The sequence below is a fragment of the Patella vulgata genome, chromosome 2, assembly GCF_932274485.2.
Source record: "Patella vulgata chromosome 2, xgPatVulg1.2, whole genome shotgun sequence".
Taxonomy (NCBI): domain Eukaryota; kingdom Metazoa; phylum Mollusca; class Gastropoda; family Patellidae; genus Patella; species Patella vulgata.
The window spans coordinates 63117443-63130758 of NC_065880.2; the positions used below are offsets into that span (position 1 = coordinate 63117443).

Here is a 13316-nt window from a genome sequence, read left to right on the forward strand (position 1 = left end):
ATACAGAAGTATATCACTGAGAACTGCTAAAGGGTGAATCTGTGCACAGCCACCATATAAATCTCAGTCATAGTTGTTATTTGTATGTGTATCGAAAGAAAATTAATTTACCGACTATTACTCGGTATTACCGCGTTAAAACTGTAAATAAGGTAACTGTCTGGGAGGTGAGATAATTAACGTTAGGGGTGAAAAACTGTGCAACAGTGCGTTTTCAGTAGAGGTGTGTTAATTAACCGACCGGTAAAAAATGAATGTCAATGTTGTGTATTGTTTAATTGGCGTGTTTTCTCGCTAGTTGCGATAACTGCATCAAAAGGAGTATAATCAAGGACCAACAGGCTTTATCGGACACGTACGTGTTAAATCAAAATTTGGGAAGTAAACTGTGCGATTTATCATTCGACCGTGTGTTTTACGCAGGTCTTTGTATAATTAAAGACAGGTCTCTCGACAGGCGTGTGTGCTCGCTATGATCTACGTTTCTCTTACGTGTCTTTTGTATTGCGTACCATATATATAAAGTTGAATTTAATGAAATAAAAATACGGACCTTAATCTATCGTATACGGAAAGGCGAATGTAATGTCGTCATTTATAAAGAATTTCATACAGATTGGGTTATAACTTTTGTCGTTTAAGCGTTCACAAGATTCAACAATGTGAAACAAGGTACCAAAACACATAATTAATATTAGATCATCCATAAACATGTGACTAGTACTTCACTTTAGGCAATGTGATGAGGTCATGACAATTCATCGAAATCTATCGTTTATTGCCATTTTAGGCGATCACACTTTAAACGTCATTTGGAAACTTTTAGAAAACGTAAAAACTTCTGGAAAGTGTTTAGAGATAATATGAAGGTTCTGGAAGGTTCTACAAAAAGTTGGAAGGTTCTGGAAAGTCGGGGAAAATTTGAAATTGTTCCAGAAAGTTCTAAAATTTTCTAAAACTATATATAAGCCAGACCAGACCAGTCTGAAGGCAGAGCTTTCTTAGCACTTTATATAGAACTCAACCTTTGTCGTTAGTTTCTATTTGAACGACATGGTATGTGTTCTCGATTTATTGCCATTTCATGCTGTTGCACTTATTGTGCTGTTTTGAGAGAAATTATCTCTGTTTTGCATTGTGCTGTTTTGAGAGTTGTAATCCTAGTGTATTGTTACAACGTCGGATTATACTGATTCAAGGATTATTCATCCTGTCAGTTTTGGATCATCAAGATCCTGTGTAATTCTGCAACACTGAGAAGACATGCATAAAGGACTGTCTGCAAACTACTACTTTAAAACAGTAGAAGCACCGATTGGACTGAATACTGTGAGTAATCCTGTACATTGACTCTGATCAACACTGTTATACTTGTACTTATACTCATTTATTCCAATATCATTTTATCATTTGTATATATACTATTAAATCAGTTGTTGTGTAGATTTGTTTGATCGAGGTACTGGGTAGATCGTGAATCTGTAAACTGCAATTGCAATCTAATTAAAATATAGATCTATATTTCGTTTTGTTTTTTATACTTTCATTGGCCTACACTACATGTAGATCTAACAAGTTATAGTGGGAGTTCACGGTCTATGAAGTCAGGTACCAAGCAAGTGATATTTGACCCGATTACGTCAGTCATTCGATTAACCAATTAGCGACCGCATGTATTTTTTATCTACTTTTGCTTTGTTTTGATTTCTATTGCCGCTAATGTCTACCCACAGTTCCGCGCAAAAAAAAGGTCAAACGCTCAATTCGACAGACCATTTGATTGGCTGACCCCTCATTTCAAGCAGAACACGAGTTAAATAACAACGTTTCCAGATCCAAGTGTAGTAAAGACAAGTAAAATCAAAATTTTAAACTATAAAAACGAAACGAAATTGGATCTGTGTTTTAACCAGATTGCTGCAATTGATACTCAGAGGTTGTAACAGGCAAAAGAAAAAAGTGACTAAAGATACTTACCACATCGTCGGGAGTAAGAAGTTCCACAAAATTATCTGGAAACACTCCAACCTTTCCATTGACTTCTCCCCTCCACCAACCATCATCTTCTAGGTGTCTATTTAAAACATTAACCATTTCCCCCTCCTTAAGATTCAGTTCATCAGGTTGATCGGCTGCATAGGAATAACGAACAACAGCTTTTTCACCTATAAAATAGTTAAGTTCTGATCAATTATGTAACCTCAAAAAGCATAGGTTTTCATGTAATGAAACATGTCCACTAGCAGTTAATAAGTTGTCCTCTAAAATGCTGACAAGATTTCGTAACAAAAGGCAATAAGTCTATAAGTTATTATTGAAAATCGATAGGATACTTTCTTTTAATAGGGCAGTCCAAGATCATAAAGAACCGCTTGCCATGCAAGATACTCCCACATCTTGCATCCTCTCATTGTTCAAATGCTTCACATCGCGCTAGGAATAAAAGCGTGGAATACAATCCCACAGCAGCTTTGTCTCAAATACAGCTTTTCCGAAAGGAAAACTTGGATGTTGAGCAAATTTGATGACTCTGGTGCAGAAAATCGCAGAATGTTTAATATCAATTAACCCAGGAGTCCAGTGAGATTTAATCAAAATATTGAGTCCAAAAGGTTTGAGGTCTACAACACATATTTTACCCCTAGATCATTTTCGAAAGGCAAGTCTTAAGTTTTGTAATCTGTGCATATACATGGGAGTGCTCCCCCTAACCCTCCCAAATTTATTGAGAGTTAAAATTCAATGTCCATCCACAATTTTTTTGCAAACGTTTCATACCTAACACTAATAGTAAGTGCAGGGGGACTGCACCACACAAAATTTACACAAAAACAAATACACGGACAAGACATCATACTCAGGAAAACACAGACAGAGAATTCAAAAAAGGGTGAATGGATCTTGGGGGCTAGCCGTAAGCGTCCACTGCGCTGTACAGTCTCGGGTCCGTAGTGACACAGACTTCACTCAAATTTGAAAACAATCAGGAATACAACCCAAAGAAACCATTGTGCAATGCCAGCATGAGTCTTGATCTGCTATATGCTACACGAAATACGAGTCGAATGTAAGTATATGTAGTAAAATTCAACTATACAAGTAACCACATCAGTGAAATGTATAAAAAAAAGTAGTCTAAACCTAAGTGCTCTAAAAACAATCAAGAAACGTTTCAGTATTCAACACATATAGGGCACATGTTCCATCCGTCACAAAAATCAAAAAGGAATACAAAGAAGCAAAAAGGAAATGTAGACTGTCTCAAGAGGCAGCCACTCATGGCGACGTTATTTTGGGGAATGACGTCACATCTTAGGTGATAAAAAATCACAATAATAAGGGCGATAATCCAAATAAAATACCGTTAAAAGCTTAAAAACTATAAGTTTTAGCGAATAATTGGAATTATTAAGTTATGTAATTGTACAATTTATAATATATTAAGAATGCGTTTGCGAGAGAACCATGCAGGGACCGGCACATGGTGGGTGACTGATTTTCAACATTTTTTTTATGTATGATGGGTAACCCCTCCAAACCCCACTGCCACAATTTTAGATCAATCGAACCATTTTTAAAGGGTAGAAAAAAATTGAAATTTTAAGACTGAAAAAAGCCAAAAAATCATCATTTTCAGGCCACTTTCAATTATTTCGTACAACTAAACTCAGGCGAGTAGATTAATGAAACTTTATAACGTAGCAGATACGGTTAGTGAGTATACATTCTGAAAGTTTGATGGATTTTTATGGAGCGGTTTTTGGTATAGGGACTTATTGCTGCCAGGTACCAAAATAGCTCAATTTAGGTATGTCATTTTATTCTATCTATATCTCACCCACTGCGGGTTTAAATATTTTTTTGGCAATGTTGACTGAAAAGGCAATGATATATAGTATTAAGATCAAGAAAAAAATTGGGTGGCACTCGACCCGTTTAGTAGTAAATAATTTCCATTTTTGTACAAAAATAACGATTTTCAACAAAATGACGAAAAATAACCCGCTATATTTACACACTGAAAAGTGTAACATGGCATTTGAAACCCAATTAACGTGGTTTCCAGTTCCAGTAAGAGCAAGCCATAATAGAAATAGAAATAAACAATAAATATGAACGCAGATTAAATACTTTCATAAAAAAATTCAAGTTTAAAAAATGTTCCATTATCAAAATTACAAATACTTATTACTATCTACCTATCTATCTATCTATCCAATAAGTATCTAATCACGAAAACTGAGCTCACAATTACACCGTTAAAATTTTCAAACGAAGTTTGAAAAGCTTAATTTACTGTAAATGCCAAAAGAGCTGTTCTTGGTAAATACAATTAATCTCTCTAGACTATTTGTCAACATTTTATTAATTCGGCAATATAACTTCATGATCTAGTAGAAGGGTGATGAATTTTTGAACAGCAAATCGTAAAATCTAAATAGTGTACTAGTCATATACATCTGTCTATCCTTGACAAACGAATCAAGCGATATTTCAAAAAGACAAAAAACAAATTGTATATGAGCGTAAGGTCACTATTATAGCATACTCCCCGCAGTGTTTCGTTTGATTAGACCTAATCCCACTCAACACTGCCGTAATGAAAGAAAATTTCTGTTCCAAATTATAACTGGTCAATAGTCCGATTAACAACCAATACCTAACTGAGTAACAATATCATTCTGCTTTAAACATAGTTTCAAATATGTTAACATAAGGTTACGTCATGATTCACGAAATTTATTATGCCCAATTAACCAGTGCATAGCAGAATATTGCAGAAAAACTAATTGCGTGACAAACAAGGCTATCAACATGGCTACAATATAAACAATACTGTTTGGAGAAAAACAATACTTTCACCGTTTTTAATACCTTAAATCACTGTCCAAAGTTTTAGGGAAGACCCCAGATTAAACGAAAGACTTTACTTAGGAGCGATTTGATTGAACGGGAAGAATAGACACACTCCCTCAAAAACGTAAGTATCAGAAGTCAATCCAGCAATGACCAGAGTGGCATTTCTCTGGCTATTGCTTCATGAATATGCTATTATAGTTTCTTTCGGATAACTGGCTACTAAACCGCATTTTATTTGTGCAAAAGACAGGAAAATGAACAGCTGATTTCATCCGCCATCTTGGATGCTGACGTGCAAATCTAACTTCGGCCTGACGAATAATAATAATAATAATAACTAGATCTGCTACTGTCCCATGCAGATATGAAAGCATTCATATTCATCGTCACGTGACATGGATTATATCAAGTATCTTTAAAGAAATAAGATCAACAAAAAATAATTATCAAAATCGGTGAAAAAGTCGTGAAGTTACAAGTTTAAATATAGTGAGAAACATTGCACCCGGGCAACAAAATAATCTGAAAACTAAAGGGAAACAACTGAGACTTGGATTGCTGTAATCGGAATGACTTTCCGTTCCAGAAGTTTCAGAAAAATGGATCAAGCCGTTTTAAAACGGGACGGATGAGAACATGAAACGAAAATGGCGGGAAAGAACTAAAAAGTGGCAGGAAAATATCAAAAAAATAAATGAAATAACTTTGAACGGAACTAATATTTTTGGAATCAGATTGACCTCAGCTGTTCGAATATTTAGGTTAAATTTGTAAAATTTGAAAATTAAAGGCATAAATTGTCCTGCAAACAACTTTGTTGGCACGTAAAAGGTCAAAGGCGAAAGAGATATTTTGAAAATTTTCAAACACCAAAAGATCGATCTTGATCTCGAGCTATCCTGAAATGCATTCATTTCAGAAATAAGAGCGCATTGAACATATTACGGCCTATTGTGTTTATATTCAATATAGTTCTTCATATTCAATTCCAAATGGAGACCATCAGTTGACCGAAAATCTTTTTTTTTTAAACTCTTTTTTTTTTTAATCGGATCAAAATGGGAGTAAGGCACAAAGTCTGGGGTGGTAATGGGCGTATTGTGTCCAAATTTCATGGTTTTCGGACAATCAGTGTCGTGGCGAAATTCCATTTTTTTCGCACTGACTGAAGCCGTAAATGGCGGAAAAAGCCCAACGACAGTCGACAGGAACCGTGTGAAGAACAAACGACCTGAACTAATGCAGGTAACGCCTTGAATTTTTCAGGGCACCTAGGTACCAGCGTGAAAAGTTCCTCGCCGGAATTTGGTACTCATGGTACGTTTGGTTCCAGCGTAGCGCATGCGCGAAGTCAAAACCAGCTTAACTCAAAGCAATCTTGTCGGCACGGAAAACATCAAAGGCGAAATTCAAATTTTTGAAATATTCAAATACCAAACATTCAACCATGAGCCAGGCTATCCTGAAATGTATTAATTTCGGTAATAGGAGACAGATTCTCTAAGTCACGACCAATTGTGTGGGTTTTCGAGCCCATTAATGTGGATTTTTCACTAATTTTCATTTTCAATTTAAAATGGCGTCCATCAGTTGACCTAAATCAAAATTCTACTGCCTACATTTTATGGGCTTTCCTTCAAGGATTTGGAAAATATAATTCCCTTGTCTGTAAGTAAAATATCAAAAAAGCCTTAGCGATATTTCACATTTCAAGATGGTGGCACTTCCGGTTTGGGCTACAAACTCCATTTTTTGTGTATGAATCAGTAATTACTTGTCTAGTATCGAAAAAAAAAATTAGGTCATTCTGACCTATATTTCGATGATTTTTTTGGAAATTTTGATCCTTAATTTTATTAAGAGGAGATAATTTAGCAAATTTCTAATCATATTTTTGAAGTCGCATTGGTAAGATCTACTTACATGCTAAATTTCATGAAAATCGTACAACTATTAAAGAAATTGTCAAGTTGGTTTCAACTTCCGGTTCGAAATCACAGCGACAAATTTTCGAAATTCGAAAATCTGAATCTGCAGATTTGAAGTAATTGTCTCAAGGTACTCAAAGAAAAAAGATTTAGTAAAATAGGTCAAATAGTCACAAAGTTACAGCATTGTAGGTCAAATGCATTCGTTTGTAAAATTCGGTGATTTAAGATTCGTAAAACGTTTTGAAAATTTTTTTATCAACAGCCACCACCCATTTTTTGGGGGATAGGTAAAAGTTTCAGAAAGATCCTATGGTTAGATTCTGATAAAACACAAAAAAAAAAATAATAATAACAATAATAATCTTAACAGAAACAATAAGCTTTCATATGAAATATGAAAGCTTAATAATAATATTAATATGTACATTTATATAGCGCACGTACTCCATGTACAGAAGCATGTCCACTGCGCATTCGATGAAATTAATTTGATTAATCTTGATAAGTCTTGATGTAAAACAAGAAAGGGTTTGAGATGATTTAATGATCTCTGGAAGATTGTTACGCAGTTTAGGCGCATTCACTGAGCACGATCTGTATTATTATTAATAGTTGCACAATTTGCATGAAATTTAGTATGTAAGTAGATCTTACCGATGCGGCTTGAAAGATGTCATTAGAAATTTTCTAAATTATCTCCCTTGATGAAATTAAGGATCAAAATTTTCCAAAAAATTGACGAAATATAGGTCAGATTGCCTTGAATAGTTTTTTTCTGTACTAGCTACGACACTTCTGATTCGTTCACAGAAAATGGAGTTTGTAGCCCTTTCCGGAAGTGCCACCATCTTGAAACGTGAAAAATCACTTTGCTTTCGCAATATTTTACTTACAGACATGGGAGTTACATTTTCTGAATCCTTAAAGTAATGCCTAAAAAACGTTCAGAGCAGAATTTTGATTTAGGCCAAATGATGGTCACCATTTTGAATTGAATATGAAAAATAGTGAAATATCCACATTAATGGGCTTGAAAACATACACAATTGGTCGTGGCTTAAAGAATCTGTCTCCTATTACCGAAATTAATACATTTCAGGATAGCCTTGCTCATGGTGGAATGTTTGGTATTTGAATATTTTAAAAATTCGAATTTCGGCTTTGATGTTTTCCGTGCCGACAAGGTTGTTTTCGAGTTTAGCTGGTTTTGACTTCGCGCATGCGCGACGCTGGAACCAAAGGTACCATGACTACCAAATTCCGGCGAGGAACTTTTCACGTTGGTGCCTAGATGCCCTGAAAAATTCAAGGCGATACCTGCATTCGTTCAGGTCGTTTGTTCTTCACACGGTTCCTGCCGTTTGGCTTTTTCCGCCATTTACGGCTTCAGTAAGGGCGTAAAAAGTCGAATTTCGCCACGACACCGAATGTCCGAAAATCATGAAATTTGGACACAACACGTCCATTACTACCCCGGACTCCGTGCCTTACTCACATTTTGATCCGATTAAAAAAAGAGTTTTAGCACAAAAAAAAAAAGATTTTCGGAATTTAAATTTGGTTTTAATTAATTTTGAAATTGAAAATGCAAAGGGATCTTATCGCCTCTTCCGTATGTGATTGCTATTAGTTCTATACACATTATCCTTAAAAGACATTTTTTTAAAATGACCGCAACACTAAAAACCGAAATCGCCTATTTTGACTTTATCATACATTAAATATTATATGCATGCGGTTAATTTTTAGACGCCCACATTGAAATGTGGTCGTATATTGTCGTCGCCCCTGTCCGGCCGGCTAAAGTTAATATCTGATTACTTTAAATTTATACACAGTGTTTAAGGCCATGAGACGAAGAAGCCTATTGATTTTCAGCGATTTCCGATAATTACAGTCAGAGTTATGGCCCTTGATCACTTCAAAAAATCTTGTGGACGCTCTAGAGGCTAAATTTAGTATCCGATCGACTTTAAATTTATACAGTGTTTAAGGTCATGAGACAAAGAAGCCTATTGATTTTCAGCTATTTCCGATAATTACTGTCAGAGTTATGGCCCTTGATCACTTCAAAAAATTTTGTGGACGCTCTAGAGGTTAAATTTTACTAATTCTTTTTTCTTTGAGTACCTTGAAACATTTACTTCAAATCGCTGTGATTTCGAAACAGGAAGTTGAGACCGACTTGACAACTACTTTAATAGTTGCACGATTTTGATGGAATTTATTATTATTATTATTATTACAGCATATTTATAGTGCACCCTTTCATATAACATGTTCAGGGGCACTTTACAAAGTGACAATGTAAATCACACATAAACAACAAGATTATGGGCATGTTAACGATTGTATACAGAGTCAGTTAAAAGCCTGATTAAATAAATGTGTTTAAGTTGTTTTTTAAAAGAATATAGAGATGTACAACATCTTAAACTAAATGGTAGATTATTCCATAAAACCGGTGCTTATTAACTAAAAGAGCGCTGACCATAAGAGACTAGTTGAACAGTTTTGGGCTTTAAAAGTAGTTTATCTGATGTACGTAATGTTCGGCCAGGTGTATACAGTTCTAAAAGATCTGAGAGGTAAACAGGAGCTAAATTATTTAAACATTTAAAAGTAAGTAATAAAATCTTAAAATCAATTCGATATTTAACAGGTAACCAGTGTAAATTATATAAAACAGGAGTTATGTGGTCACATTTCTTAGTTAAAGTAACAAGTCTAGCCACAGTATTCTGTACTTTTTGTAATTTATCTATAAGCTTTAAAGGTACACCAACTAAAAGTGAATTAAAGTTATCTAATCGAGAAGTGACCAGAGAATTAACAAGTGACTTAGTGGCCTCTACAGTTAAACATTTACGTATTTTACCTATATTTCTAATATTAAAATAGCACAATTTACAAATATTATTTACTTGAGCTCCCATAAGCATAAAACTATCAAAGATAGCGCCAATATTACGAGCAGAATAAGATGAAAATATATCACAATTACCAATTACAACAGGGGGGTTATCTTGTGCAGATTTACTTAATTGATGCCTTGAGCCTAATAACAAATATTCGGTTTTATCATCATTCAATTTTAGAAAGTTCTTTGACATCCATTTTCTAATTTCACTAATACAGTTCTCAAGTTGTAATTTTGATAAATTGAAAGAAGATGGACAATTAGGTGTAAATGAAATATATAACTGAGTATCATCGGCATACAAATGAAAGCTGAGACCATATTTTCTGACAATATCTCCTAATGGTGACGTATAGAGGGTAAATAAAATCGGACCAAGAACAGAACCTTGGGGAACCCCAGCTGACAAAACAGATTCAGACGACGATTTGCAATTAACTAAAATACACTGTTTTCTACCCACAAGATAGCTCTCTAAAAGATTTAATGCAGAGCCACAAATACCGAATTTAAATTGAAGTCTACGTAGAAGAATGGAAGGGTCCACCGTGTCGAAAGCAGCAGATAAATCTAATAAAATTAAAAATGTACATTTTCTATTATCAATTTCCATTAAAATATCATTTGAAACCCGGGTTAAAGCTGTTTCGGTACTGTGAAATTGTTTATAAGCACTTTGAAATGGTTCATACAAACAGTTATCATCTAGATGGGCCTTATCTGAGAAGCAATACATTTCTCCAATATTTTAGAAATAAAACTTAAGTTAGAGACTGGCCTGTAATTTTTAAAAACATTAGGATCCAGTGTAGACTTTTTAATTAAAGGGGTAACATAAGCTCGTTTGAAAACGTTGGGAATAGTAGCGGATGATATACAAGAATTAATAATATTGGTAAAAACTGGAATAACTTCGTCTAGACAGTCCTTAAGAACAGAAGTCGGAACAGGATCTAATGAGCAAGATTTAGGAGCAGACGATTTAATTAGCTTTAAAACAAAAGATTCACTAACCAAGTTAAAATTTTCTAAATAAACAGAATTTTCTAACTTATCAAAATCATGAGCATTAAAGTCAATAGTTTTATTTAAATCATCAAGTTCAGTTCGTATTTTCTGTATTTTTATTTGAAAGAAATCAGAGAATAAATTTGCAAGTTCAGTGTCATTATCATTGTCCGGGAGGATAGTACGCTCAGCATTATGGTAGGATGACCCGTGCACTTTACAGAAAGTTGGTCTCGACACGGCTAAATGTGCACGCTTCAGTTGCGTGTCTCGAACTGATTTCTGACTACCCCGCACTCACTTTGAGTCGATAAATAGCCATGGCACGTGCAATTCTCTACAAATATATCAACTATTACAGCCGTAAAAAATCTATTGTTGACGATTTTGAATAGCAGTAAAATCTAGCTTCTTGGTTATTACAGCAGCTTTAGTAATTCCGTTTGTTTTATTTTTTAAATTGCTTTATCATTAACTGTACCGTTAAGAGCGGCATCTTTTGGTTTAGTAAAGTCTTCCTTGTTGGTTGTGGTTTCTGGATCACAAGATTAAAAGTTGCCGGGAAATGATCAGATATTAATTTGTCCGAGACAGAGAGATTATCCAGTTTAGTATCACGTGGATTAGTTATCACCAGATCGAGAATATGTCCACCGTTATGAGTAGAAGAAGAAACATGTTGTGTGAGAGATCTATTATTCAGCATATCACAAAAATCAACCGCGGTAGAGTCGTTGGAATCATCAACATGAAAATTAAAATCTCCCCAAATAATAGTGCAACACTTAGTCATCATCAACTGGTCCAGAAATAATCCAAATTTTTCCATAAACTTTTGACACAATTTGCTATTGGGCGGGCGGTAAATTGTAATAATCCTAGTTTCCTTGAAAGAAAACTGAGAGAACAATCCCAAATTTCAAAAGAATCAAAACGGTCATGACGGATTTTCTTACACTTAATAGATGACTTAAATATAAGTGCTACACCTCCTCCACGTGAACCGCGAGGGCAATGTTGTATAGAATATCCATCAGGTACTAAAGCTGCGATTGTCGATGAGTCCGAACAGTCATTATTCAGCCACGTTTCAGTTATTCCACAAATATCAATAGAATTTTCAAAAATATAATCAGATAAAATTGTTGTTTTATTTCTTATGGATCTGGCATTAATTAATCCAAACAAAGTTGTTAAAACTGACGGTTCATTTTCGACTGCCTTTCTAATAAGATTGTTGTTTATCTTCTGTTTTGTTCTAAAGTTTTTGATCTGTTTGTGATTTTTGATAGAGTTTGAGATGAGCTGGATGAGATTGCTATGATTAATGTTAATATTCAGTGGATTAGTGTTTAGAGGTTCATATGGTCTGTTGGTGGTGATAACTTTTAAATGTCTTTGATTTCTCCCAATTACTTCATTGTTGTCGTATATATAATCATTCAAAGCAACTGTTTTATTTTCAACAGGCCATGCATTAAGACACAATTGTGTGTTGTCTGGGCGTTGATCGATTTGTTCAGAAATTATTGGAATAGTAACAAGATTGCCCCTGTTTACTGTTCTGTGTCTTTTTACTGTATCATTTCTAATAGTAGTAGTTGGATTTAAAACATCAATCTTTTTAACCCACTGCTTTCCACTCCTCACGCCTCTATTATTATTAATATTATTATTATTATTACTAAAACAATGAGATTTGGCTTGAATGTTATTGTTGTAAGAGTTCAGTTGTGATTGATAGTAGGTGAGTTGATTCAGATAGCTCACTAGCCACAACAGATACAAATTATTATGAAACATTTTGATAAAATACTGCATTCAGAGTTATTATTTTAAACAAAAACACACGCAGGACAAATACACAGCTGCCTCCTAGGCGCTTACATAATGTTTTCAATCTTGGCTTCCTAAAATTAGGCCTAAATTTTAATGAAAAGGCAATAAATAAATGTTTCTTCGCAATAGTTACATTTAAACAGCAAACACTACTTCGCATAAAAATGTTCCACATGCAGGACAATAGAACTGAAATCTGTCGCAAATTAATCAACAAATTATAACTTATCAAAAACTGTTATACAATTATTTGAAAGTAACGGCTTTACCACGCCTGCGCATTAATAATATATATTTGTATGTCGAAATCCACATTAATCCACAATAAATCATAGGCACGAAAAACACAGAGCACAACAAGGCACAGTCAACCACTATGGCGTTTAGAATACTCACAGTACCGTTTGAAGGTACCAGCGAACCCGCGCATGCGCATATCATAATTTAGTATGTAAGTAGATCTTATAGATGCGACTTGAAAGATTTCATTAGAAATGTTCTAAATTATCTCCCCTTGATGAAATTAAGGAGCAAATTTTTAAAATAAATCGACGAAATATAGGTCAGATTGCCTTGATTTTTTTTCTGTACTAGCTAAGAATGTATTGATGTGTATACAAAATATGAAGTCTGCCGATTGAACCGGAAGTGCCACCATCTTACGAATGCATTTGACCTACATTGCTGTGACCTATTTGACTATTTTTTTTTCTTTGAGTACATTGAAACATTTACTTCAAATCTGCAATTTCGGATTT

General features: G+C 34.4%; 1 protein-coding gene across 3 annotated transcripts in view; it reads left to right on the forward strand.

Annotated features, from left to right (window-relative positions):
• Window positions 1–1019: 1019 nt before the first annotated feature.
• The window catches only part of LOC126811314 (uncharacterized), a 69417-nt gene continuing 57120 nt past the window's right edge, over window positions 1020–13316 (forward strand). For all 3 annotated transcript variants that reach the window (XR_008785967.1, XM_056098532.1, XM_056098533.1), the window contains exon 1: window positions 1020–1329. Coding sequence is in view for 1 of the 3 variants with exons in the window: in XM_056098533.1 (XP_055954508.1) it covers window positions 1264–1329 (66 nt within the window). In the remaining 2 variants the exon portion in view is untranslated. The remainder of the gene's footprint in view (window positions 1330–13316) is intronic.